This window comes from Rhipicephalus sanguineus, chromosome 9 (assembly GCF_013339695.2).
Source record: "Rhipicephalus sanguineus isolate Rsan-2018 chromosome 9, BIME_Rsan_1.4, whole genome shotgun sequence".
Lineage (NCBI taxonomy): Eukaryota > Metazoa > Arthropoda > Arachnida > Ixodida > Ixodidae > Rhipicephalus > Rhipicephalus sanguineus.
In genome coordinates this window covers 17172577-17200519 of record NC_051184.2, presented here as the reverse complement: position 1 = coordinate 17200519, position 27943 = coordinate 17172577, and the positions used below count along the sequence as shown (strand labels likewise).

The following is a 27943-nucleotide window of genomic DNA, read 5'->3' as shown; positions in this document are numbered from 1 at the left end:
CGGATTTAGTCGCGAGGTGTGTCATCGGATGTGGTTCGAAATTGTGTGTCACCTGTCTCGTGCGCTGAACAGCTTCGCTGGTCATCCAGCTTCACATAGCGGAGTAGCTACTCAATTTTTTCCTTTCTATAACATGTACCAGCTAGCCCTTCAACATACCCTACTGGATTTAACCACACACACACACCACACACACACACACACACACACACACACCACACACACACACACACACACACACACACACACACACAACACACACGCACGCACGCACGCACGCACGCACGCACGCACGCACACACACACACACACACACACACACACACACACACACACACACACACACGGTGTCCCAACTATCACGTAGCACGAATTTGAAAAAGGGGAACGGTGCTACGCGAAGCAAACCTAGTGCATATTGTTCCCAGTAGACTGGAGTAGCCACCACTAATTTTTTTTCGTTAATGATGTATAATTAATTAGTTATAATTATATGGATAACTTGCACTGATGTCAATATTCAGCTCGTGTTTGCCGTCTACCTTGCCCAATCCGATCTATCTGGAGTATAACGAATCAAGCCTGGCTTCCTGGACAATTTTCCGTCTTCGTCCATCTGGCATATGAGCCGACGTGCAACAAACACTCATAAGGTTACTTTATATTACTGCTCCCTTAGGGTGAACGAAAGAAGGGGAATTTCAAGGGCTCGTTTTTCTTTGTTGGACACAACCTCAATGAAAACCAGCAGACAATGAAGCCAAGGAAGGTATGCGGGGCATTAAAGTTTGCAGTCTTAACTGTACTGTGCTAACTATGATGTAGATGTGAAGAAATTAAAGTGGACGAAAAGACAACGTGCCGCCGGCATGCAATGACCGAACCTGCAACCTTCGGATAACGCGCTCGAAGCTCAATTGAGCTACCGCGGTGGTCGTCCTCCCGTCCACTTTATCGGGTATTTCTATGCATGCAAGCGTGTGAGTGTTAAATAATAACTTGTCGCTGGGCTAGTTGGTATACACTTGACGACATCTTCATTTTAGCTCTAATATGGCAAACATATGAGAGAAAGCGCAATTGTCCCGTTGTCTTTCATGTGTTTGACCTTTTAGCGCTGAAACGAAGCTGTGAGCGTTAGTCGGCGACGCTTGTAGTCATGACGGCGAATGTGGAACACTCTATGTGGCTATGTCTATGTACCTTTCATACGGCTCCCTGCCAGAGTGACATTCTTAGCTGCATGCGCCATCTAGCCGTTTGCTGAGAAACCTTCCGTTCCTGTGGACGAGGAAATGTCGAAGAAACGAGGGAAGCAACGCTCCGCGTAGTGGCGCACGACCCAGAAAAGGCTGGCATCTGTAGAAGTAAGCGGGCTGCTTTCGCTCGATGAATCGGCGCACAGCGAGCGCCGATAATAATGTATTCGGCTACCAGATTGCGATGGGCGTGCCCCGACGATGAGGGCCAATGTAGACATACAGCGTCAGGCAAACATTCACACGCTTAGCCCGTTCGTGTATCGTTTCACGGACAGGTGCATTGTCTGCGAATGCGGCCCCTTTGGAATTGTCTTCCATCGCTTGAGATCTTTCTTAAATGTTTGTCATTCGCGAGCGATTGTTTTTGGAAATGCGGAAGTATTCGTTGCCTTGAATTTTGTGCATGGGCGAGGCTCGGCCTCGCATAGCCGAACACCAGCGCTTGCGTTTCAAGAGGTGCCGACACTGTTTGATACTTGTCCCACTTATTTTGCGCGCCTATCGCGCACCGAAGGCACTCGCTTTATAAGAGGGTAAACATGCCTCTATGTATACAGCTTCTACCAGTTTATTTATTTATTTATTTATTTATTTATTTATTTATTTATTTATTTATTTATTTATTTATTTATTTATTTATTTATTTATTACAACTTCGGTTCTTGACCACCGAACAGCAACAGAACTACGGTCAGTGTCTTAATGCGCACAAGTGTACAACCACTTTCTCCTATCACCTCAGCTTGTCCATTACAAGTATCTTCAAAACACCACGGCAAGTGCTTCATTTCTGAGACTGTCAGGTGTGGGGGAGGCTTTGAGCAGCGCCAGGTAATGTGATGTAGTGTAGGACTTCCTACGCACCAGGGGCAGGAACCTCGATAGCACATCGGAAACATGACGTGTAATCTTTAACCCGACGGGCACAGAAATGACACGAACACACAGGTCGGATCAGTGGGTGGCGCGGCCGTCCAGCTCTGACCTGGCCGTCCAGCAAGCGCCGATTGACCAGGTTGAACGGGCGACTAAGCTCCCCCCCATAAGAATGATTCACATTTCATTAAAATTTTCCTGTTCTATTCTAGGCTCTCCTTCGCTCGAGGATATTTACCCATGTTTGTCGAGGCAGGCTGTGCTATGCTTCATTCGCTCCTTCCCCTAAATACGATGGGAGCGAAATGCAAAGATTCGAATATTTACGAGGACACTAAAAAACCGTGCAGGTTGTCAAAATTGGACTTGCCGTTTTGGTGACCATCGTGGTCATGACGTGGATTTGGCCAGTGGTGGATTTAGCCATTTCATGGGGGGGAGGGGGTGCTATCATTGTCATTGGTGAAGAGGCGAGCCCCTCCCTCTTTGGATCCGCCATTGGTTTTGGTACGTAAAATCGCAGTATTTAATTCATTCCCCCCTCCATCATACCTACGCACAGACAAAGGCCGCGCTCTTGAACACTCTGAAGAGTTCCTTTATTTTTACTTTGACCTTCAGGGACAAAAACCCAAGCGATTCGAGCACCGGGCAGGTGTCGTGCCATCTCCGTGGCGATCGAACCCGCACCTTCGCAGTTGGCAGCGACGGTCTGTGCCTCTCGGCGTCGTCTCCACGAGACGAGACGTCGTCAGGGGCCGAAGGCGACCGAAGCTGGCGTCTTGCTGCGGAAGGCGGCGAGGAAAGATCCGAGGAGGACGAGGCTGGATCCGGTGCCGAGGGACACGTAGAAGAAGGGCGTGGCCTGCACGAACACGTTGAAGATCCAGCCGAACGCCAGGATGGAGAAGCCCGACACCAGGGAGATCCAGATGCACACCAGCAGAAGCGCGGCCAGCGACCTGCCCGGCAGCACGATCGAAGAAATGCGCTCATCAGAACAGTTGGAGCCTATGCAGCCTATGTGCTATAGTACCTGGTTCAATACAGAAAGTGCAGATACACAGCGCTCTGCAATGGAAGAACGATAGTCAACCGGCGCTTTGCACACCGAGCTATCTCATTAATATGAGGAACGGCGTAGTGGGGAACCCCTGGTTAATCCATAAAGAACCTGGGGTTCTTTCACGTGCACCTAAGCACACGGCTGGTCTTGCATTTCGCCCCCATCCAAACGCGGCCGCCTGGAATCGAACCCGCGCCCCGACACCTTACATGGTAAGCTACCACGGCAGGTTAAGTGAAATACTCGAAAACTTTACTCCGCCAAGCAGTCTAGCCTGACGAGAAAGTTCGCGTCTCCGTAGAATTCGTCAGCAACAACGGAATGCGACTGCAGCACCACCGCATCGCTGTGACGTCATGCCCTGCGGGTTGCCTATTTATAGCGGAAATCGTTACGCAACGGGCTCTGTTTTTGTCACCGGGAAGGTGTACGAACCTCCCGCAGCAGCGCGTCGCGTCCGTTTTTCACACGGAACGAGAGTAGAACAAAGCGTATAGGAAGCAATGCCACCATCCGGGAAGTCGTCCAGCAGCGCCAACCGGCAAGCACAAACAAAGAGAACAACAAAGGACTCCGCATCGGGCATATTGCGCATGCGCTGCGACGCCTACAACGTGTTACGCGACCGCCGTGGGGCGACAAGGGTTCGGTCACGCACGTGCGTTTCGATGCCGGCGGGGACGCCATTGTTTGCAGTGGGAACCGACGACGAACGCCTTAATTATCGCTTGCTTTCACGTTCAGCACGCGGCGTTTCCCGAAGACTCGCGCGCGCCACGCTTGGCGGGAACCGCGAAACTTGGTGCACGTTCTCCCCATCGGAGAAAGCGCGTTCGTTTTAATGAGTCTCGCTGCGAGCATTGAGAGAAAACACTGCTACATTGTAGAAGTGGTTTCCTGCGTTTATTAGACAGCCTAGTATTTGACGATATGCGAAGCGAATGTATACAAACGAAAGTAGGCGGGCGCACAGGGCAAGGGGGTGGGGTTCAACAATACTCGTTGAACCAAGTTCGTCGATACGTTATAATTTGCGGCACGCATTCTCTTCTCACGACGAGGCCTTGGGGACCATGGAGGCAGCCCCCTTTAGTCGCCGAATTCGAAGAAATCGGGTGGCGGCCGCCGCATAGAGCGCGTTCTGCTCGCTCCACACGAGACTCGTTTTACATTGCTGCGCGGTCCATTTAATCGAGCTTATAGCTCGAAGCTGTGCCCCTGCTCTGCCACTATATTACGCCTCTAAACGAACGGGTGCTCGCGTCGCCAGGAGGGCCGCTCCCTATCGATGAGATTAGGGTTCCCGATAGCAGATGGCCAGACGGAGGAGAAAAGCAGTCGCTGACCTGAATCGTCCGCTCACGTGAAAGCGCGCGATGTGCGGGCGTGCGCCACTTTTTTCCCGCGGTTTTTTTTTTACGCGCCATGCAGACGCGCGTATGTCTGTTCCTTGACAAACGAACGTACGCTGCTCCCCGGAAGGAATCGTCTGCCCGCCCGTCTGGCGATTCACTGCACGCTTTCCGTTCCCAGGATGACGTCACGTGAAGAGGGTGGTATGACGTCATTTTCTCTTAGACCAAATCGCGCGGATCCGACAGCTTTAGGAAGAATGCCACATTAGGCCATAGAAGCTGATCTGTAGCACTAACTACCAAAAAAAAATTAATGTGCGTCATATATGACATTTCTTCCGGTTTGAACACTAAGGAGGTGCTGCTCCTAAATATGGTCGACGCGGCATGTACAGAGTCGACCACATCTAAGGTGAACACTTTATTAGTACTCAATCCAGAAAAACTAGAACGTTTATTTTGCGCCACGATCGAAATATACTTTATATGACGTCTAATCATGGTGTCTTAAACACAATAATAATTATCTGAATTATGTATTAAGCATCAGCTTTTATGTAGTCTTGAATGCTAATGTGGTGTTCACCTGAAGTAAAGCGGATGCTCGTGTGTTCCGTATAAATCTTCTGAAGTTCACCTTAAATGTGGACCATCCTGTGCTAAACAGCTCCTTCGAAGCCAATGAAAGCGGATGGGATTCGAGTCCGTCTATGTTCCGCGACCATTTTTCATATAAGCAGTAACTTATACGCCTCCTTTGCACGACAGATGGCCGTTGGCTTGCGTTTTAGAAGGCGACCTAACGATTCACTTCTTTAAAGCTTCGGTTGACGAACGCCCATGAAAAAAGCCTCGTGGAAGTTTTTTGTAAGTGGTGCAGATTTAATATCGCTCGCTTAGCGCACAGTTTGATTGGCAATAACCATGGATAAAAGTGTTCAGGGAAGATCTTCCTTTGCGCCCGTGCAGTTTTGAAACCGGAAGCAGACCACGCGGCGAAGACCTCGTGCCCGAAGGCTGCGCGCGCAATGTCGTCTCTGTTCTCGCAATTGCAGACGACGCCCACTCCGCGTTGCGTGCACTTTCATCCTTTTCTTGCCTCGAGACGTCTGCGATGCGAGAAGACGCCGACGCCACGGTTCGTATGCGCGGTCAGCCCACACATTTTTGGTGAGGTTTTCGCACCGCTGCCGGGGCAAGGCCCACGCTTGTCTGCGGAGAAAGCTTGCGTTCTTAACCTTTCTGAAGTTTTAGTTATTACGGCACGCACGACTTCAAAGATAAAAGTGACGCAATTGTTCGCACGAAGACCTACACTCTAAGAAAAAAAAGAGTATGCGTGACTCTTTTCGGAGAGTTCTGACTTGCCACGTATAGGACTCTCTTTAAATAGTCACGGTGACTCTCTTGGTGGGTCAGGGTCGGCTCGCTCTAGGAGAGTCCCCTGACCCTCTAGGAAGAGTGCAAAGACTCTCATCGGGAGGATCACGTTAACACTCATAGGGAGTCAGACGACTCTTGCCGGTAACGCTCCTAGGGGGGTCAAGGGACCCACACCGAAGCATCAAGCGACTCCACAAGTATTTTAAGCTACTCATTTGATCCTTGCTCTACTTTTGCGCGACTACTGTTGAAAATAGTGGAGTATTCATTTTAAACAAGTCCAATAATACTTGCCGTTCTGCCCAGCGACTGTAGAAAAGAATAGTTCAGTTTTAGCATTATTTTAATAAAACTCGTCAAACAACACATATTTTCCAACAAAGTTATATAGAAAACGCGAAAAGATGGTCTGTGATTTCCAATGAAGAAGTTTGGGTATTCCTCATTTACATGCTTCTATGAATATATGTGTGACTGACGTGCACAGTGTCATATTGAGCTAAATGAACAGCAGAAATCGCCATCATGTTTCCATATTTATTCCTTGTGATTAAGAATAAATCAAAATGTGGTGACGGCTTGAGGCATCAGACTTGTGGCTTGCTAGGTTGTCGCTCCTGTCCAGCGTGAGCACCATGAAAAACGGTATCTGAAAAGCAGAACGTGATATTATGATGAGAAAATGAAATTGCAGTAAAGGTTTGCAAAACCTACACAATAAGTGGTTCACACAGACATAATAAAGGCTAACAACAAAACAACAAAGCACATCCTCCGGCAGCCAGGGGCATGCCGTGAGCGGTTATTGACCGCACGTTTTACAAACGTAACCCATCCTTAAATACTCAGATAAAAAGATGCGAGTACTAGGGCCCGAACGACACACAGCGCGTGCGTACGCCGTCTACGTCGAGATCAGACATGTCATATGCTAGAATTAGCGCACATAACTCCCACAATCACGTACACTCACTCGATTCTCTTATAGCGCCCAACGTCATCGCAGTGTATGCAAACCACGAAAACAGCAAACAGAAACGAGGGAAAAGAGTGCACGCCGGCGGCCGCAACAACGCGCGCCGTCAAAAGTCTAGAGCTTTTTTCACTTTACCGGCGAGGCGTGTCCAACTTGAATGACTACCGCGTACATTCTGGAAGCCACCGTACTATATCTGCACCTCAAACTACCGTCTTTAAGCCAACAAAAACCATTACATATAGTGCGTCTGAGCGTTCTGTACACAGGCTTTTTTTTTCACGTTCCGTGCACGCGTGGAAGCACGCCTCACACTCAAAGTCGATGGAAATTTTATTATGAAGCAGACTAAAGGGCATCTCAAAACGACATCTTGCACCTTCAGTAGTGCAGACACGACGTGCGATCAGCAAGAAATGACCCTCGATTATTGTTTGCATCGCTCACTTTATGGGAGCTTGTACAGCAACGCGCATAACGGTGGCAACTCGTTAATTGACAGCTTTAGTTGGGCATCCACTACAGCCCCGCGGATACAGGCTACTGTTGGAAATGGCTGGCAGATTCCGCAGCGCTGCTGCAGACGCCCAGCTAAAGCTGTAAAATTAGTACCTACGAAAGCAGTACACTCACCGTTAACTGGCGCCCGTTGTCGGTGTCCGCAGCTCCATGAATATACCGCCCTCCAAGCGTCACTTCGTGCACGGAGCCGGCGTCAGTACTCAATACCACCGAAGACGCGCAACCAACGCATCCACGCAACGCATTCCAACAGACCAGGAGACTGAGAGACTGAGACCGCTGACGCCGCTGAGACGACTGAGAGAGGAGAGCGGCGCGCCACCCCGGCGCCAACCCCGTCTGCGTCGCCGAGCAAGGCGCCATCGGCGCCAAAGGGCGAGCATGCGATATGTATGGCGTATACGGCGGCTCTTCCGTATACCGAAGCCATTCGAAACGCGCTTCAGGAGGGTCCAGTGACTCCTTCCCAAATGCGAACTCTTTCTTTCTGCCTGTACCTTCCAAAAGGGGTCAGATGGACACCCGAAGAGAGTCACGGTTCCATGACCCTCTTTTGACTCTCTTTTTTCTTAGAGTGTAGGTGAAGCTTCTAAGGTACAGTCGAGGTTGTCTAACAAAAGAGCACAGCTCGTTCAGGTTCGTGCTAAAAGTCTGGGCATGCAAACACCGACACAAGAGAGAAGTCAAGACACCACAAACGCCGACTAACAACTGCAAGGACGCACAGCGGCAGAAAGAAGGCACGAAAACTTTTCTGCGCATGCCCAGGCAAGAGGCGATACCTATCAATACGGCACGCTTGGGGGTCTATACGTGAGAGATAGCTGTTAAGACATTTGATAAGGCATTTTAAGGCGTTCAGGTTATACGGACGGCCACCGAGCAACAAACGACTCCTCGTAAACGTGTCCCACAAGGCACCCAGCGGAAGACAAACCTACCGAAGCCTTCGAGTCTTCTAGGTTTGTTTTCAACGCTCCCGTCTATCGCTACGCCAATGCCTTGTAAATCCGAAATATAACGTTTCTAATACAGTTGAACATCATTATAACCAACATTGATATAGCGAATTATCGGTTATAGCGAACTAAGTACGGACTTTGTTGGTCACCCTTCTCTTCAATGGCGTTCGTATAACGAAACCTAAAAGGTTAGCGCCGCCGCATTATCAGCTATAACGAAGAAATATTTGGTATGCACGAGGCTCAAAACTGGAGAGGTAGCATAAAAAGGGAAATAATTATTGAAAGACATTTCACTACCACGTTTTTCTATAAATGTGGTTGTGACACTAAAACTTCCGTTAAAAATGTGGTCGCAACCTTTCTCAAATAAATGTGAACTCAGGCCTGTTTTGTCAAACGAACTTTGTTCTGTTGTAATTTCAACTTCTCACATTCGGTTTGTCTAGTTTGCAATGCCACAAGGCGGCAGATTAGGATTGCATACAGTGGGCTTCATGCCTAGAATAATTCGTTTGTGTATCCAGGATTTTCAGGCAAGTTAGAATGCCGATTTGTTAGTGCCAATTTCTATCTCTACTGTTACAACGAATGTTGGATATAACGAACTAATGGTCCCCATGCTGCTTCGTTACAACGAAGTTCGACTGTACATGCACTAGAGGAACTACGTTAAACTACAAGCTACACCAAACAAGCTAAAGTACACATAGTGGCGAATGTGTACTGTTCGACGTGACTGGTTGAGGGTCCCAGTCTGCAAGGCATTGCATATTCCGCTTGTTCTCGTCGTGACACTTTCAACGCTGTGCTGTCCTACGTATGACTTCCCCTAGAGGCGCACGTGTTTACTATCGGCAGCTCTGGTGTGCTGACTGTTTAGGAGGAGGATGTCGGTCGCAGTTTGATTTCACTCCCGACGGAGCCTGTACTAACTCTATGCTCTGGAGACCATAGAGTTTCCTACAATACTTACTAGAGGGAACTCTGGCGCTAGTGTCTATGGAAGCTGCAACGCATGGCGCTTCAGCCAGCATGGGAATGATGGGTTGTACACGGTTTGTCTAAACTTCGTTCTTTCGGCTCCATTTGGCTCCGCGTCGCCTGTATCCGCTTTGTCGCAAAAGAAGTTCAACGAAAGTCAACACTTCCACTTCACTACTTTAACCCTTTTAGGCTCACCAATTCAAATCTGGTCACGAAGTTCACAACGATCAATTCTTTCGTCCGAAAGAAAACCAAACCCAACAATAAACAAAGGTACAAGTGCGTTCGAAGCCCGCAAGCACGAAGACTATAGGCAAATCCGTGTACTACCCATCATTCCCATGGTGGCTGAACGATCGCAGCGCCAGAGTCCCCTCTAGTTAATTTTAGGAAACTCTATGCTGGAGACAACGCGCATATGGAGCACGAAAAACTATTGGGCAGCAGTGAAATTTAGCAGTGATACTACTAAACGCTACGCACTCACTACTGCGAATGCATGCATTAAATAGTATCATTTCTTGTAATAAGTAGGGGTGTGGGAATAGTCAAATTTCACCGCGAATCGAATTCGAATCGAATAGTGCCGAATAGTGGTCAAAAATATCGAATATCGAATCGAATTTCGAATAGTACATATTTACACGAAATATGTACGGCCATTTACGGCAAGACAGAGGAAAATCAGGAACGCTACGTCGTGCCGACAGTTTGATTACGCACTTGTTCAGGAGTGGCTTTTGTTCCAGCTTTTATGGGCGCCCAGGCACGTTGATAGAAGAGCCGCTATTCCAGTCAGCAGCCCACTTCCAACCTCCTAACCACGGTGCTCCTAACGGCTAACAGAGGGGGGTACGGTAGCTAGTTTTTTTTAGGGGCGAAGCTCCTTAAGGCGGCACCCGTTCGTCCCTCGTAGTCGTCGTAGTAGTGCGTAACAAGTCTTACGCTTTGACCTCCAAGGTGGTGCCGGTGGGAGATTTCTCCTGTGCGTTGTTGAACAATAAAAAATTCGCAGCGTGCGCGTTAACTAAAAGCCGAATTCTTCTGTCTCTCATTCCCCATTAGCAGCCATTGGCATGTTCCAGTAGGAAACGTTAGTAGAAGTGGAAGTTAAGTGTTAGCTAAAAGCCGACTTCTTCTGTCTCTCATTCCCATTAGCAGCCATTGTTTACCTCCAAGGTAGTGCCTGGTGAGATTCTCCTGTGCGTGATTAAACAATAAAAATTTTGTTCAAAACGCCGTTGATTGATGAAATAAACCAACGAAAGACGCCAGTATGTTTTTCTTAAAGTGTAGTAGTAGTAGTTGTATGTAGCCACCTCGCCCGATCGTCAACGGGCGAGGTGGACCGGCAACGGCGCGAGGACCCTGCGTACGAGAGTTAAATCACACTAAAAGACATACTTTGCGGGCGATACACTCTAGTGAGCTTTCAACTTTTCGTCTTAATGTACATGATAAAGAAATTATTTCTACGAAAAACGCAAGCCACACCTTGAGCAATATATTTGCTTTTGGGACGCTAAATGGAACCATGAGGCGATGCGAAGCCGGAGCACTTGCACGATCGCGTTCCGTTGGCTTTCGTTGGGCATGCTACCGACCTCGCGTCGTGGAACGCGCGTCCTGTCTTCCCTCTAGCCTTGCCTTTAATTCGCACAGGGCGAGCGGGGAATGCGGTCGCTCTTGGCGCTCTTTCGCTCGGGAGCGGACTTCTTCCTTGCATTTCACCGATCACAAGTGATAATGAAGGGACCACGTAAACCAACAGTACAATAAAAGTTTGATGTTTAATATATACACGATGTTTCACACTCTTTATATTATGTACTGGGCGCATTTCACGGAAGAGTTTCACGGTTTACAGATGATTCCCTCCGTAGCTTCGCCCCACTCATCATCATTCACCCCGTGGATATGCTGTGATTTTTCCCCATGGTCGCGCAATGCGGCTAATCTGACAACGGTAATGTGCTAGTGCTTCATCGCCATGGGTGCTCCGGGCCCAAAAATCTTAGGGCGCCCGTTCACATCAGCATTTCAACCGAGTGCCGGAATGATGGGAGTTTTTGAACGAGTGGTTCGATGCGGCAGTGGTGAATGCCCGGCGTGGACAAATTTTACAGCGAAAGCTGTTATGAGATCACAACAAGGGCCGTTTTTGGCGCCGTAGTTGTCCGCCGCCGTTGCCGCCACCGGTGTCCCTAACCAGTATCGCGCGAAAAAAAAAGTAAATAAGACAAAATATCCAGGATGGAACAAGGTTCGAACCTCGGCTCTCTGCGTGGGAGCCCAGTATTCTACCTCAGAGCCACGCCGATGCTTGAAACTGCGTTGTGAAAAGACCCTATACAGGCTTCATGCCGGGAAGGAACCACATTGACATATGTAATGTAGTGTGGAGAAGGGAAGTAACAACCAGGACGTCACACAACGCTAATTCCGTAACTAGGCGTCACACAATGCAAATTGCGCAACGAGTGGGTTGTTGAATGCTTCCAACCCATGACAAAAGACTCTGCCATAATTTTTTATCATCATCAGCCACAGCATCAACAAAGTGCACATAATGTCTTACATGTGTTTAGAGGGTGCCACGGTTCTCCGCAGAATGACGAAAAATTGCATAGTGGCTCCTTCCCTACTGCACAAAAATTATGATCATTTATAGCGTAGTGGGTTCCTCCCAAGTGCACTTATACTGGTTGCCAAGAAAGCCCATCAGGCTCCCATGATTCATTTCCTCAGGGTCTAAATAAAGTTAATTCCCTCTCTCTCTCTTTCTCGCGGTTAAACGTATATTATAAAGCGTGGTGGGAGGGGTAAATAACGACGGGAGTCACACAATATTAATTACGTAACTAGTGGGTCGTTTAAAGCTTCCAACCCCTTACAAAAAGCTCAGCCATAATTCTTCATCGTCATCACCTGTCGCATCAACAAAGTGCAGCCTTACAGATGGTACCTCGCTTCTCCGCAGAATGACGAATAATGTCGTGGTGGGTGCTTCCCAACTGGGTAGTGGGTACGTTGCTAGTGTACTTATATTAGTAGCCACAAGAGAGTTGTTTATAACGAGCTCTAGAAATGCCGCTCTTCCAGCTTTCGCTGTGACCGTGCTGCCCTTTCCGCGAAGGCCTGGCGTCTTTTTACATGCAAAGCCAATGACCGAGGGTTTCGCAGCCCAAAGTCAGGACGTTTTACTACGCTTGCGGCATACGCGACGAAACTACGCAAGAAGTCTGTCTTCGTTTTGGGAACGAAGTTGTGAAGGGCTTGACATTTTTCTTGCGTGTTTTTCTGCGTGCAGAAATGACATAATCTCGTTTAAGATCAGCATGGGCTCGCTTTCGAACCAGGATGTCGGTGAAAGCTTCAACGAAAGGCCTACTGTAACTACGTTAGCGTGAGTTTTCGCCACCCCATCCTTAGCAAGTTGCACCGTTGGCCTTTGTCGCATTTTAGATATTCGTCCTGTCGAATTATTCGAAACTTCGAATAATAGCTATTCGAAAGTCGAATCGAATTCGAAACTCGAATATTCGCACACCCCTATTAATAAGTGAATTCAGTTCGGCTGTATATCGTATCAACAGTCATCGTCGATGGTCTCTGTAAAACCGCTTTTTTTTTTCCTGTACCGTAACCATGTACCGTAACCCATGCTTTGTGGAGCAGGTAACCGACGTTTTCACGATTCAGGCAAGTGGTTGATAACAGCGTTCACGTGTGGCAGTGTGCCCACAGTATCACGTACGGTGCGGCGGCGGTGTTCTCCCGCATGGCTCGGTAGGCTCGCGCGGCCTCCTGCTTCTTCTTCACCTCCTTGTGGCGCATCATGGCATCACGGTTCTGCTCGATCTGCATCTGCAGCTGCTGTTTGTCGCTCGGGATCATGCCGCTGCCCACCTCGCCCTGCAAGACGTCACACATGTTATACGTGCCGCACCCCGCATAGCTATATAGCTGTATTTTGCCGTCTAGCTGTATAGCTCTGTTGCAGCTGTATCATGCCGACAGACAGTTACAGAACGCCAACTAGCCCGCGCTTTTAAATGAAAGGGATGAAAAATTCGTGAACACGGGTTGTCGCTTGAGCCGACGTTTCGACAAGCGGCATTTTCTTCAAGGCTGCAATTGGATTACGTTGCAGCCTTCTTCTGCTTCTACTTCTGCTTTACTGGTGACAGGATGTGACAAGCTTTTGACATCGGCGCTGTTTATATAGGCCAACCGTTAGTCCGTGCAGAGCGAACAGAGAAGTATCATCATCATGAATCGGCACGCGCTCTCTTCGCCCTCTTCATCTTCTGCTTCGCTCCCAGAACATGTGCGCCTATTTGTCCGGCGTGGGATGCAGTAATTCCGATGGGCGAGAGAACGAGTACAGAGATAGAAAGAAATTCTTGGCGAGGCGAGATTCGGGCCCGCATACCCGCGATCGGAAGGCGAGCGTCGTAACCCCTCGGCTATCCAGGCACGCGAGCAGATCATATCATAGCCTTGTATAGTATAGTACAGCAAGGGCGTGGGAAAGGGAAGTGAGGAGAAGGGAAAGGAGAAGGGGAGAGAGTAAGCATAACATATAAAGAATGAGAAAGAGATAGCAAGAAAGAAAGGGAAGAACATACGTGCCAAGTCTCCCGGATTACCCGGGAGACTCCCGGATTTTGAACGTTTCTCCCGCTTGTACGGGTCATAAGAGAAATCTCCCGGAAATCCATGCCCCGCGCGTCCAGTGCTTTGTCTGGCCACATGAGCGAAGTTGTCTGGCCACGTAGTAGAAAGGATTCTTCTTCTTTTTAACGATGGTAGAAAGGTTCAGCTCAGTTTCATTGCGCATGAAGTAGGTGTGCACTTTGCGCCGCAGTCCAGCACTTAAAAGGGTAGCCGATTTCTGTCGAGATAGCGCGTTCGCCAGCGCTCGCGACCGTCCCCTTACCCTTCGCGCGACGGTGACGGCCGGGTCGTTTCATCTCTGCTTCAACCGCGTTCGTCCCTAGCGCTAGCGCGCATTTACTCGCACGTGAAACAGACGATGCGTAAGCGATGTTATCGGTTTGGACTACGACGCACGCGCAGGCGCTGTACAGATCAGCGGCGACCGCAAAATCCCGCTGACAGTAGGCAGTTTTAGAATTGCGTACGCTAAGTTAGCGTTAGCGTTTGCGGCCCGCTATTTCCGTCACTTACCGGGAGCCCGCAAGCGCTTAGCGTACGACGCACGCGCAGGCGCAGTTGCGCTAAAAGCCAGCGCAAAGCTTTGCGTACGCTGTTCTAAAACTGCCTAATGTACATATAATTGCTATCGTAGTACGCCCCCCTCCCCTCCCCCGCGGTCGAAACATTTTATCCCCCCCCCCCCCCCCCCGTTGAGTAAATCTCCCGGATTCCGTTTCTCCAAACTTGGCAGGTATGGAAGAGGCTGGTAAGAAAGAAAAGACAAATTGTCGAAAAAAGCGAGAAAGTGAAATACATAAAGAGAGAGTGAAAGTTGCTGGTGCTCTCTGAAATAGAAATAAACACAGACGTGCGTGCGTCCTCAAGAAGCACTACATATAATCTTATATAAAGGCCGCCCAGCTCCGAACTTCCTTCAGTAAAAAACACGCCACAATCACTTTTGGCACTTAATGTTTTCTGTTGTCCTCCGTAACTTTCTTTTTGTGTAAGAATGGCAGACTGGGCTTGTTGGTTTAACATATTTGAGGTTTAGGGCGCGAATAAGACACGGACGAAGACACGGACGTGTGTGTGTTCCTTATCTTCGTCCGTTGTCTTATTCGCGCCTCAAACCTCAAATTTCTTTTTGTGCTTAAAATGGCGGTGACGTGCTCCACTTCGGGGTCATCTTGACTCGATTTTTCCTGAGGTAGTTATGGTTTTGGCTATTTTCTGTAGCCTACAAAGGAACACAGCTGAGGAAAACAACTTCAAATGCACTGATGGGCTAGTTGACGAGCCATTATATTGATGAAGCAGCGCACAAAAGACAAGCACGCACACATAAAAATGACCCCTACACAAGCGCTGGTGTTTGCGTCATTTCTATGTGTGCGTGATTGTGTCTTTTAAGCGCTGCTTCACCATGCAGTATCTGAGGAAAATTGGGTGAAAAAAAGAGGCGATCTGAAGCAACGTGCGTCTGTGACCTACACTAAGCAAAAAAGGCAGAAGTTCGGGGGAAGATGGACGATTGAAGAGATGAAAAATTTGTGAACACGTGGTGTCGCTGGAGCCGACGTTTCGACAAGCGGACTAGAGTCTTCTTGAACTGTTGCAGCCTTAAGTCGCAGCCTTGAAGAAGAACGCTTGTCGAAACATCTGCTCCAGCGACACCCCGTGTCCACGATCTCCACCGACCAAGTGGTCCCTCTTGCAAGCGCGTCGCGGGCACCGTGCCCTTCCTGTCCGTCGTCCTCACCGCTCCTCCTCCGGCGGAGGTGGCCGAGGAGCCGTGCTTGCTGGGCTTTCCGCTTCGGTGGTGGCCCTTGCGCGAGCCGCGCTTGGAGCGCGACGACGACTTCTGCTCGAGCAGTGGGGGTGCGTACGGCTGCTGCTGCATCTGCTGCATCTGTTGCAGCTGCATCTGCTGCATCTGTTGCAGCTGCATTTGCTGCTGCATATGCTGCTGCTGCTGCTGTTCTTCCTGGCTGCTGTAGTACGGGTGGCGGGCCCAGGCCTCGCGGCGGGCGTCCGACTCCGCGGTGCGCGCAGACCCGTAGCTGCTCTCTCGCGCCGCCGAGTCGGCCGACGTGTGCGACCGGGGTGCACGGACAGCGCCCTGCGGCGGCTCCTCCATGGCGCCGCGCCCTTGCCTTTGTTGCCTGGTTACAGAAGAGGCAGATACTACATCGTCACTCTTCGGAAGAAAACAGTACACTGGCATCAACAACACTGATCGTAATTATCACCAAAAAGGAAGAGAGCGTGATCACTCTCACGGTCACGAACGAAAACTCACAGGGTCATATGCATTCGCATAAGACGACTCGGAGGCGAAAGCCATCTTTTTCTTCTAAGTTGATGTATGATCCTCCCCCGCCCTCCTCCGAAAGCTTTCTGCACCTAACGTGGTTTTGCACTGCCTCCGTGATCAGCCCACCTTTGACCAAGTGACGATGTCATGTTACGACGTCATGATGAAATGATGATGACATCACAAATTTTGGCGATCTGTGACGTGATGACGCCATATGGCGACGCCATCGCGTGATTATTTTTCGCATCACTCGTGTTGACGCCGACGCCTCGGGACGCGGACGCTGCCGACGTCGACGGTCAATTTTCGCGTTTTATGAGGAATCTAGGGCTCTCGCCTTAAAAACATCGTCATTGCCATCAAAAGGGATGTCGACAGTAGCGCGCATTATGATCTGTAGAAAACACTGGCAGTTTCAGGAGTTGTGTCTTTCGATAAGTTCGAAGCTGCAGAAGGGACCAGAGGAACAGCAACTTGGAACAACAGTTTGACGACAGCAATATGATTATATATACGATCTGTCATGACCGCAGGTCTGTGTAACGAGAGCGGTGATAGCACACACGACTACCAGAACGGCGAAGGCGATATCAGTAACAGATGCCGCCGACATGTACGGGCTCGTCCACTCTTAGGGTGAACACGGCGCAGCGCCCGTGTATCCGGCGCGGCCGCGCATCGAAAGCGACGCGGTGCAGGCGCACAGGGTGCTTCGCGTCGCGGCAAAGCAAGAGCGACGCTGGAGCGCGCCGCTCTTGCTGAGAAGTACAGCAAGAGCGGCGCGTGCTCCCGTGCCGGAAGCACTGGCCTTCCGCGGAGCGCAGCCACGCTGTGCCGTGTTCTCCCTAAGTGGATCAGCCTGTACTACGTACACTGTTCACCGTATCCATCATGCGCCTATAATTTGTCGTACGTGATTCGATGTCAACTCGTTGTAAGCGTTGTTTGTGTAATAGCTTTAAAACGTCCTATCGTCCCGACGAAAAGAACAGCTTTTTGGAACGCGCTCAGGCCTAATTAATCATCATCGGCAGCAACAGCATTGACAACGTTTGCAGCTACGCAGATGCGCGTGTTGCCTTACGGACGCGTAGTGGGCACTTCGCAACTGCACCTACACTACGCATTCTAGGAGAGTTTGAAACGGTCAATGTTACGCGCACAGACGTTCCTTTCCTTGCGGTATGGTTTGGTGTCCACCGAGAAACGAAGCACGGCTAGTGACAGAGAAGGCGATGCGAACAGGGCCTGATTACGCTATCGCGTTCTGCTCATGAAGACGAAGAGGAAGCGTCCTCCCAAGTTCTTTTTTTTTTCTTTTTTTTAAATAGTTCTCATCGTGGCCCTCTTCTGCTTCGTCGTTGAATGAGACATTCCGGATCCCTTGCGTGAAGTCACTCGGCTAGCAGCCGAGGGCTCTGACCTTTCGACCGCAAACGCATTAACGCTATTCGGTCAGGTTAGGCGAATAACACATTGGCCAAAACGTGGCAGCACTTACACGCATTGTGCGTGTGTGACGCGCGTAGCGCCGGGAGCATCCATTCATTCGTCCATGCACGGGCACCGTGAGATCCCGTCACCGCAAACCAAAGACAAAAACCGTATCGTGCAGCGCGTGAGACTACACGCATAAGCGCTTGGCGATCCGCGACTGATCAAATGAACGCACGCACGATTTAAGGTTCGCATAGGCATGCGAGTTGCACGCATTCCCACGCCCTTGGTCGTCCGCGCGGGGCTGCCGGTGTTCAGCAGCGTGCCATGCAAGCATACAGTCCCCGTAACATTTGTGTGGAGCGCGCGAACGGTGTGCTCCCAATTCCACTACGAGAACCTGTGTCTTCGTTGTATCACATATCATTGGCGCAACAAAACTTGTCGGCCATGTCGCTAACTGCTGAAAGACATTTCGCTGAAGGGTGATCGAGAGATCTTAATAGTACGAGAGGCGGAGGAAAGGAAGACTTGGTGCCCGTCTCCTGGGTGCGCGGTACTACCCTCGGATGCGGTTCCTATTTCGTGATTGCGAATAAAACAGGCGCAAGGGGGGTCCTGACCCCCCTTGTGTTCGAGCTGTGGGGGACACCTCTTGCATTGTCTCCCCTTGAGATTTATCTTTCAAATGCCACATATTTGAACTGCTTGAGTGAGAGTTAGGTATAGTGCAATCAACTTTTTTTTGTTAATGCCTGTTTATTTTGTAGTGTGAGGCCTGTGTTCAATACGCTTCGGCTGTGTGAGACTATTCAAATCGCAACTGCCATTTGACCGCTTTCGTATAAGACTCAATAGAACAATGCAATTACATGAGTTGGGAACCCATGCTCGTTTTCTTTACATTTTATTTCAGAGCATGATTTAAATTTTTATATAGATAAAAATAAAAACAGAATGGCCGCCATGGCAAGATGTGTTTCCACCCCCCCCCCCTTGCGATTTAACTGGATTTAAGCCGCTGCAATTCAAGATGGAACCTCGGGGCACTACACTGTAAAAGTACTAAGAAATCGTCCACATATCTAAAGACTCTCCGAACTTGGGTTCCCATGAACTGCTGCAGGATTCTGTAGTGGAGAACAGGTTGAAAAGAAGTCGGCGGGAGGGGAGGGGGGCGCTTGCTCGGGATTTTACGTGGTATGCGTGGGTTTATTGGTCAGCTTTCAGCGCGTAAAACCTACAAATAATGTCCCCTATACCTTCCCTAGCTCCACTGTCTGTCGGTTTCAATGGATAGACGAATGGAAGACACGCAAACATGCAGCACTTGTGTTCAGGCACGCGCATCAGCAACGGCGGACCTTCAGCGCAGATTGTTCAATGCTGGCAATCTGCTGAGCATCCTTAATGTAAGTCGATAGCTGTGCGAAACTTCGAATGTGACTGCCCTCAGTTTAGTTGTGTGTGTGCGAGAGCATCCAAATTAATGGCACGTACGCAATCTAGAGTAAATGGATGCTTAATAACGAGAAGTATTTGATTGCTCTCACCGACGAGAGCGCGTTTCCGTTTCGCAAGGAGAATCACACGCAGGTCCTTGGCTTCGCGGTGCCAGGGACCGCCATTACTTTTTTCCCCTAGTACCTGAATGTAAATGCGATAGCAACAAAACAACGGCGATCTGCGAGTCGGTTCTTCACGCAGTCGCTCGGCACGGAGCAGGTCCCCGGTGGGCAATGAATAATTGCTCCCTCGCGTAACCTCCTTCAGGTATGCAGCTCGGGGAAAACAACAATCGACGGGCGCAATTACGCACGCATTAGCGCGCCCGCGATATATTCCACGTGAACTGAATAGCACAAACCCGCAAGGTCATTCACGGCCACGAAGCTGCAGAGCTTCGATTGGACCTTCCGCCGCCGTCGTTAAGTGATACGCGAGGCTCATTAAAACATGGCCATCCCAATCACCATCAACACCATACACCCCGCGATGCCTGTTTAAATCAGATGCATGAGGGCAGGCGTTGTTTCGCACTGCTATTAAAGATGGCGCCCACGCATTTACGAGGTTACACGGCACAAACGCAGGGGTGAGAAGGCGATCGCCAGAGAGCAAGTAAAACTCGAAGAACTATAAAAGTTCAAGCGAGGTTGGTTCACGGGAAGGTAAGCATCTCAGAAACCCGGCATGGTATAGCTCATGATGTCGCGGCGGCACCATTTCGATGGAGCCGAAATTAAAAAGAGAGACCAACGTAATTTAGGTAGTCAAATTTAAGCCGATGTCCCCCATTACGGCGTGTTTCAATCTGATCGCGGTTTTGACACGTAAAACCCCGAAATTTAACTTGGAAGGTTGTAAATGATCAAAAGTTGCCGAAAAATACCTAATTTCGTGCAGACCCCCCCCCCCCCCCATATATATATATATATATATATATATATATATATATACGTGTGTATGTGTAAGGTTAATATTTTTTTTTTTTTCGTTTTTCTTTCGGTATCATTATTATTGAGTAAGACAGGTCGCCTTTTCTAAACGTTGGCTTCAAACCGAGACGTTTACTATGCGGTCACTGCTGCTCGTATCATGTAAAAAGAAACGCTAAATAAAATATATATACAACTTTATAGTATCTATAGCGTGCCAGACAAATGAGGCGCGCTGAGAGCGAGAGGGATTGTATACGGGATGGCGAGCTTTCTTTTCCGACAATGCCTCGTGGATTTCTGGACAAATGTTACCAAACAAAAGAGAAGTCAATGCCAATTAATCTGTTCCTTTCCTGCCACTTCTTTTATTTTAGACCTCAATACGTAGCGCTAATCCACGAAAGAAAGCCGGTCATTCCTGATTACACACGCGAAGGTCCCTAGTTGGCCTACAAAAGAGAAAGAAACGTGTAGCGCGAGCAGTGCGGTTCTGGACAAAGCCGAATCAAGTGAGAGGAGAATATATGTGGGAGCGAAAGCGGAGGCAATATTGACGAAGGGCTCTCAAAAGGGGGCCGCGTGCGATATATAAGCCGCGCTGCCTTGAATCCAGCGCTTACAAGCCGTGGCGACGACGCCGGGCAGGCTATAATCATCATATCGAGAGAGAGTGTGCACGAAGTGGCCGAAGTCGACTGCGTAACACGGCGCTTTCCAACCGACACGGCTGAGGGGCAATCTTGTTGTCCGTGCGTCACGGCTTCAAGGCGATGCTTACGCGCGATTAAGTTGCGCATGCGTGGAGTGATATCTCTCCACTGCAGGAGAGGGAGATCCATTTCATTTAATCGCGCGTGTCCGAAATCTCGTTCTAATAGATTCCTCAGCAGAGATCCGCGGAGATCGCTGCGGAGCAGTACAGACCATGTTCCGCTGATAGCGCATCGAATCGAAGCGTTGGTGGTGCCCGCGTCGCAGGGGCGCAGCCAAAAATTTTTTTCGGGGGGGGGGGGGGGTTCAACCATACTTTATGTATGTTCGTGCGTGCGTTTGTATGTGTACGTGTATATACGCACAAGCAAAATTGAAAAATTTCGGGGGGGTTTGAACCCCCCAACCCCCCCCCCCCCCCCTTGGCTACGCCCCTGCCGCGTCGCGTCGATTTAATTGCCGTCGCTTTCTTGTTGCTTAGCACGAGGTCGTGAGTTCGATTCTTCACGTTAAATAAAATTATGTAAGCGAATGCCGTATATGTATGGACACGGAGAGATTACGAAGGCAAATCTTGTCTCTGTCACATTATTAAAGACGATCGCGTGCACTGCGAAAGGCCCTTTACAAAAAGAACATGACTGTCACAGGTTTTTACAAAGTCTCGTTTACCAGTACTCGTGACAAGAGCGAAATGTATAAAAAAAATAGATGTACACAGACCTATTGTAGCATGTTAAAGTACCTTTCATAAAAGCAAGTTATTGTCGAATATATTAGTCTTTGTTAAGGGACCAGAGGAATCTTGACAATGTCTATTCAGTTTCGTATTTATGCAGCCTTTGCCGAATTTCTGGTGACAGACCTTTCACTTACAACGGAACTCTGACTATAGAAATGTCCTTTCAAAAGTACTGACAAGGGCTCGACAACGACAAGTTCTCCCTACTATCATTGCCTTTAATGAAGACAAGAAGCTTGCTGACAAAAGCAGCAGCAGAGCAGGTGCAAATATTAATAGCGTTCTGAAACGTATTATGACATCACTCTTGAGTACTAAGCCAAAATGCTGCTCAATAAACAAGAAACGGAACGACATTGCCAGTGGTTAATTAGGCCGCTCAGACAGCGCACAATGTCCTGCGAGGCCTTGTGCGACTGTAGCAACATTGACGCGTTTATTAGTTTGTCGCCGCACTGATGAAGGCCTTGCGACACTGAAAAACCTAATTTCGATAGCTTTTTTCCGCTTTTTAGTTTGAGTCTATAGCGGATTTATCGATCATAGTCTGTCGTGCGTCGAATGGCCTTCGTCGTTCCGTGTAATTTGCTGCCACACAAGTGCTGTTCCAGCCGGTTCGGCCAGTTGATTTCAAAACACAAGAAAAGGTCGCGCGACTAATGAGTGGTTTTATGCGCGAGTGCAGAGCAGCTTGCCGCGTGCGGCTCGTATTAAAATGCATCGCGTTGGGAATCTCGGTTAACAGGCGTCCATACATCCGAGGCTGCCTTCTGTATGTATACAGTCGCGTGTAATATGGCTTTCAACATGCTGCCCGTGGTCAAAGCGGTCTCAACACTGCACGGTGGCGCCAACATAGGTAACAGTCGGTGACGTAAACACTGTTTCGACTACTGGTGTTTCCAAAACCAATTTCACATTTTCCGCTGTTATGTGTAGGCTTGGTGCCCCTTTAGCCATGACCACCGTGTAACAACTCATTGAGCCCTACTGTACGAGTGGGCATCTTGGGACGGACACGGAGACGAGCGAAATCGATATTTTTTTATTGAGGTGTTATAACGGACGAAGTTAAATCAGAAGCAAGCTTCGTGTAGGAAAGACAAGGTGACGCCAATGGAAGCCGAACCTGCAACCCTCCTTATCGAGCTTGCATTGCTCTGCCCGCTCTGTATATATGACCGAGCCCATAACAATCACGGTCACGCAGAATGTGTTCGTTATAGAAGAGCGTTCGTAATAAACGGACAATCAGAAATACAACAGCGAAATGGCAGGAACGTTTATTTTTTTTTCCATATCAGTCGGTGAGCTTACTTTTTTCTTCAATGTTGAACCAATTATCGTCGTTTTGACACTGTTCAAAGCAGGAGTGTGCTCATCACGGAGAGCTTTGCTGCAGACCAGCTCTTTCAGCGAGGCGATATAATTGACCTCTGTTAACCAGCTTACAGATGGTGGCGGACCGACGCCATCACCATCAGTAGCTGGTTCACAAACTGCTGCAAGTGCGGCGAGAAAAAGGAGAAGGGACGCTTGAAGGGGAGTAACCAAGGGAGGGAGGGTTCAATTTTTCAATTTTGCTTGCGTATATACACACGCACACATACAAACGCACGCACGAACATGCATAAAGTATGGTTACGCCCCCCCCCCCCCCCCGAAAAAAATTTCTGGCTACGCCCCTGGACGCTTGAAGGGACTTTGCGAACGTGGTGGTACATGATGCGACCTTGCGGAGCAAAACCGATGTCGGATAGAATTTTTTGCAGTATAGAGCACAGTCCTCACTATTTCGCCTTTCTGTTTTCTCGGAACGCGTTTTCTAGGAGGTCATGCATTCATCATTCAGTCTGTGCAGGGCTCAAAAAGACGAGGACACTGTTATTGTGAGCGCTGCAGAAGCTAAAAGAGGTGAATGAGTAACAACTAGCTCAGTTTTCAATTTCAATACTTAAAAGCATGTTCCGTAGCAGAGACGCAAGGAGGCTGGCGCCTTCCGTGCTCGCCCGAGATGACGTCAGTGCATCCGCGCATAGTTGAAGGGATCGAGAGTTTTGAAGGCGAAAGCCTTAGATGCCTCATCAAACACGAAAATTGACCGTCGGCAACACGAGTGATGAAAAAAATCACCATGACGCGCAAGTCGCCAAAATTTGTGATGTCATCATGACATCGTCGCTTGGTCAAATGTGGGCCGATCACGGAGGCATTGCAAAACGAGATGAGGTGCAGGAACCTTATATTGCCTCCAATCCTGGAGGCAGCGCAAAACCACGTTAGGTGCAGAAAGCCTTCAGAGGGGGAAGGGGGAGGATCAATACATTGACTGAGAAGAAGAAGAAGAAGAAGATATCGCCTTCGAGTCGTGTTAGGCGAATGCATAAGGAACCTTTGCGAGCTTTTTCGCACTTCTCGGGGTCACGTGACCTGAGCAGACACATGACGTATGACGTCAAACCACCGCCATACAATTTGAATGAAATGGATGTTTCTGCCTGGCGTGCAGTGACACGGGCCAACTGGTGTCACTGCACGGGGGGCCAGTAACCTACGGCGTGGTGCTCCGTGGTTCTCATTAATTTGCCAGCATCACTAATGCCAGAGCCAGGCTCGACAGCGGCGTGCCGCTTTACCATTGACGTTATACCAATGACGTGACGTTTCTGTTCGGGTCACGTGACCCCGTGCTGTCGAGGTGCGAATACACTCTGCCATAGTTGAATGCCCGTTTGCACGCAACGTCACGAATGCAGCTTTTATTTCACCTTGCCAGTACCCAAACATGGCCGCTGCAATGATGTCAGCGCAACCACCGTTACTGAGTGCAGCGTCATAGCGCGTTGCACCACTACGAGAGCATTGCATACTGCGTTTTCGCGCTGGCCTGTTTTGACTAGATTACCGCTCTAATCGGTTTATCGCTCGGATGCGAGACTTGATAAGCGGCTGTTTATTTGTGTAAATATATATACGAAGAGGGTGGCAAGGAGAATGCAATGTTATGGCTAACCGCACTTTAATTGTCTAGCGTGAAGTGCGGGTACCTGGATGGCGTAAACAGTGGATGTGAGGGGGAGGGAGAGAGAATAGAGGGTGGGCTATTAAGGTATGCACTGAGGAGCGACACATCGCACTGTGCCTATCCTGCTGCCACGTTTCCCGATTACGCAGCTTTCGACGTGCCAGTGCCCTAAGATGGCGGCCGGATGACGTCAACGGAAGTAATCTATAGTACGACGTTTAATCCTCCTCCTAGATATTCCTGCGCTGCCCTCTGGCGTTTTGGTAGGGGTCGGGACAACCGGTATCGCCAGAACGAAAGCCTCCGAGATGAAGAGACGTTTCGTGACTTTTCCGCTAGGGGAAGGGCGCATGCGCTGTGGCATCGTGAAAAAGAAGGATTGCCGGTTTTATCATCGGAATAAGGAAGTCAAAAAATGTTTTACAAATGGCGATGTGTTGCCACTGACGGATCGGTTGCCAATCCCGAAGCGAGAAATTCGAGACGGGCCAGTGATCGCGTTAAAGCCCTGCACGTGCTCATGCGCCCGTACACAGGCTCAAATACGCCGGAAGTTTTCTCTACCATGATTCTGCAGACGACATGGAACGGGGCTATAGCCGCAACAACGACGACACGAAAAGAAAAAAAAGTGAATTAATTCGAGACGACACTAATATTTTTCGTGATCTTAATCTATTCGCATACGAATACTGTCATTACACGGCTACGCCCCGGAACGAGGTTGCGGAACCGCGGCGTCGCCCTCGCAGCGCGGCATGGTATATCGATGCGTTTCTTGTTTGGGTTTTTGTGCTTGCGCTTGTGTATACAGAATGACTGCTCCGTGGCCGATTTTGTTTGCTTTTTTAGTTCAGCGTCAATCCGTGCCTGTGTCGCTGTGTTCGGCCGCAAAGACGGCCCGTCCTCCTGTCGTGTAATTTGCCTCGGCTTTCTACGACCGGTTTTCTCTTCCGCGCGCGGCCGATAAAAATATATTAGGCGCAATTCAGATGTCGCCTTTGCACGTGTGCAGACGCGCAAATAGGCATAACGAGAGGGAAAAAAATGGCCGAAGTATAAATGATAGGTGAGACGAGGCATGCGGGTGAGGCGAGTCTATTTATTCATCCGTTGTATATACGCGATCCCCTTGATCCTTCCGGTGGGCGTAGTATCTTATGTCAGTCATACTTTGTTGCTTTTTTCTTCTTGGCTTCTCGATACAGCGTGTCGTGTGGCCAACTTACCGCGCATGCGCGGTCGGTGACAATACCGATAGCGACGACAGGTTAATTCGTTAACAAGAGCGGGTCCCGGCGGCGTAGCACGTGTCTGCATTCGTGAACTCAGCTTTTTCAATCATAACATGGCTTGAGAAAGGGTTGCTACTTATGCTGCTCGAATGCTGATCCGAAGGTCGCGGGATCAAATCCCCTCAGCGGCGGCCGGATTTTCGATGGAGGCGAAAATGCTAGAGGCCTGTGTACTTAGACTTAGGTGCACGTTAAAGAATACCGGGTGATCGAAATTTCCGCAGCCCTCCACTAAGGCGTCCCTCATAATCATTTGGTAGTTTTGGGACGTAAAACCCCAACAGTTACTGTCATCCAAACACCCGCGCTTTCAGGCAACCGGTTCGCAAATTGGCATATTTAGGACAGGAAGGCTTACGAGTCGTCGCAGAATATCCAGAGAATAAATCATTGGGCGTGGAATTGTTGACACGGAAGCCATAAATGTTGAACAATATCGCCCAAAACTACGAGTCGTACGGAATGCGAATGCATCAGGATAGACCGCACAAGGTTACGACCGCAACAGACAACCTCCTGAACAGAAGGGGCGCACATCGGCATTAGGTGTTAAGCCCTTTATAAGAAACGACACCGATGAGAAACGTATTTCGGAGAAAACAGAACATCGCTTTCCGGTGTGATCCGAAATTGGTTTTCAGTACAATTGTATAGTGTACACAGACAAAGGGTATGCCTTAGCTCAGTAAAAGCGCCGCTTTTAAAACCTTTTTATCAGGTGCAAACTGTCTGCACACTTTTCGCATCGGCAGGTGTACGGGACGGATAGAACAAAGCTGGCGCTGCTTTGTCCCTCTTGATTTGCATCCTCGCAGGACAGCTGAATTGTTCCCACGACGGCCGCACGTGAAAGTACAACGCAAATATCGCTCCGACATGCACGCTCGTATGTACTCGAGGCACACCTGGGAAACAGGTCAGGTTCGCAAAGCGCGGAGCTGGAAATGTTTGCCTTCGAAGTGGCCGCCGCCACGGACCGACCGTAAAGAGTTTATCGTCCTCACCAAGGCACACGGTGCGCGTCGTCCCGCCGTATTTTTATTGCTGGAACACAGACCGTACCACATAGCATCAAAGTTTAACGCACACTTGGGTCGCCACTGTAACGCGATTGGAAACAGTGCACAGCCATGGTGGTCGAAGGGTTTTCAGGAGCAGGAATGATGCACTAAGTATAAAGTCGTAAGCAGGCGAGAGGGCAGAGACTGCAAGTCCGTAGAGCGATGCGTAAAAGACGAGACCATCGAGTTAAGTACACAATGCCCGAGAAGTTCCGCTCTGTTAAGGCGAAAGCCTCAGATACCTCATCAAACGCGAAATTTGACCGTCGGTGTCGGCGGCGTCAGCAGCCGGGGCGGAGGCACCCCCCCCCCTTCTACCAAGAAATTCTTTTCCCATGGGATAGAGAGCACAAACCGACGCTCGACCTGACTTATCTGCCCAGACCCAATGTCGCATCAAGGAGGTGCCCTCCCCCCCCCCCCCCCCGAAAAAAAAATTCTGCCTACGCCACTGCGTCAACACGAGTGATCAAAACGAACGATCATCATCATCATCACGTGATGACGTCATCATGACGTCACCGATCGCCAGAATTTCACGTCACCACGACGTCGATAACGTGACCTCACATGATGACGTTATCATATGGCGTCGTCGCTTGTTCAAACGTGGGCCGATCACGGATGTTGTGCAAAACCAGGTGACGTGCAGAAAGCTTGAAACGCCTGCGATCCTGGAGGCCGTGCAAAACCACGTTAGGTGCTCAAAGCTACCGGGAGGGTGGCGGGACAGGATCAATACATCGACTGAGAAGAAAAAGATGGCTTTCGCCTTCGAGTCGTCTTAGGCGGGTGCATAGGGGACCTTGCGAGTTCTTCGCTATAACGCGTGACGTCTCTGGGTATGTTGCATCATTGGC

The 27943-nt window shown here is 49.4% G+C and overlaps 2 protein-coding genes across 3 annotated transcripts in view; both read right to left on the bottom strand.

The window, feature by feature from the left end:
• The window catches only part of LOC119404664 (epidermal growth factor receptor kinase substrate 8), a 136342-nt gene that overhangs the window by 105909 nt on the left and 2490 nt on the right, over positions 1–27943 (bottom strand). The gene's annotated exons all lie outside the window — the stretch shown is intronic.
• The window catches only part of LOC119404663 (AF4/FMR2 family member lilli), a 90036-nt gene continuing 64834 nt past the window's right edge, over positions 2742–27943 (bottom strand). Inside the window, exons 2-4 of the mRNA XM_037671259.2 lie at positions 15814–16216; positions 13147–13304; positions 2742–3100 (exon numbers count right to left, since the gene is read on the bottom strand). Coding sequence (XP_037527187.1) covers positions 2890–3100; positions 13147–13304; positions 15814–16191 — 747 coding nt within the window. The 5' untranslated portion in view covers positions 16192–16216 and the 3' untranslated portion in view covers positions 2742–2889. The remainder of the gene's footprint in view (positions 3101–13146; positions 13305–15813; positions 16217–27943) is intronic.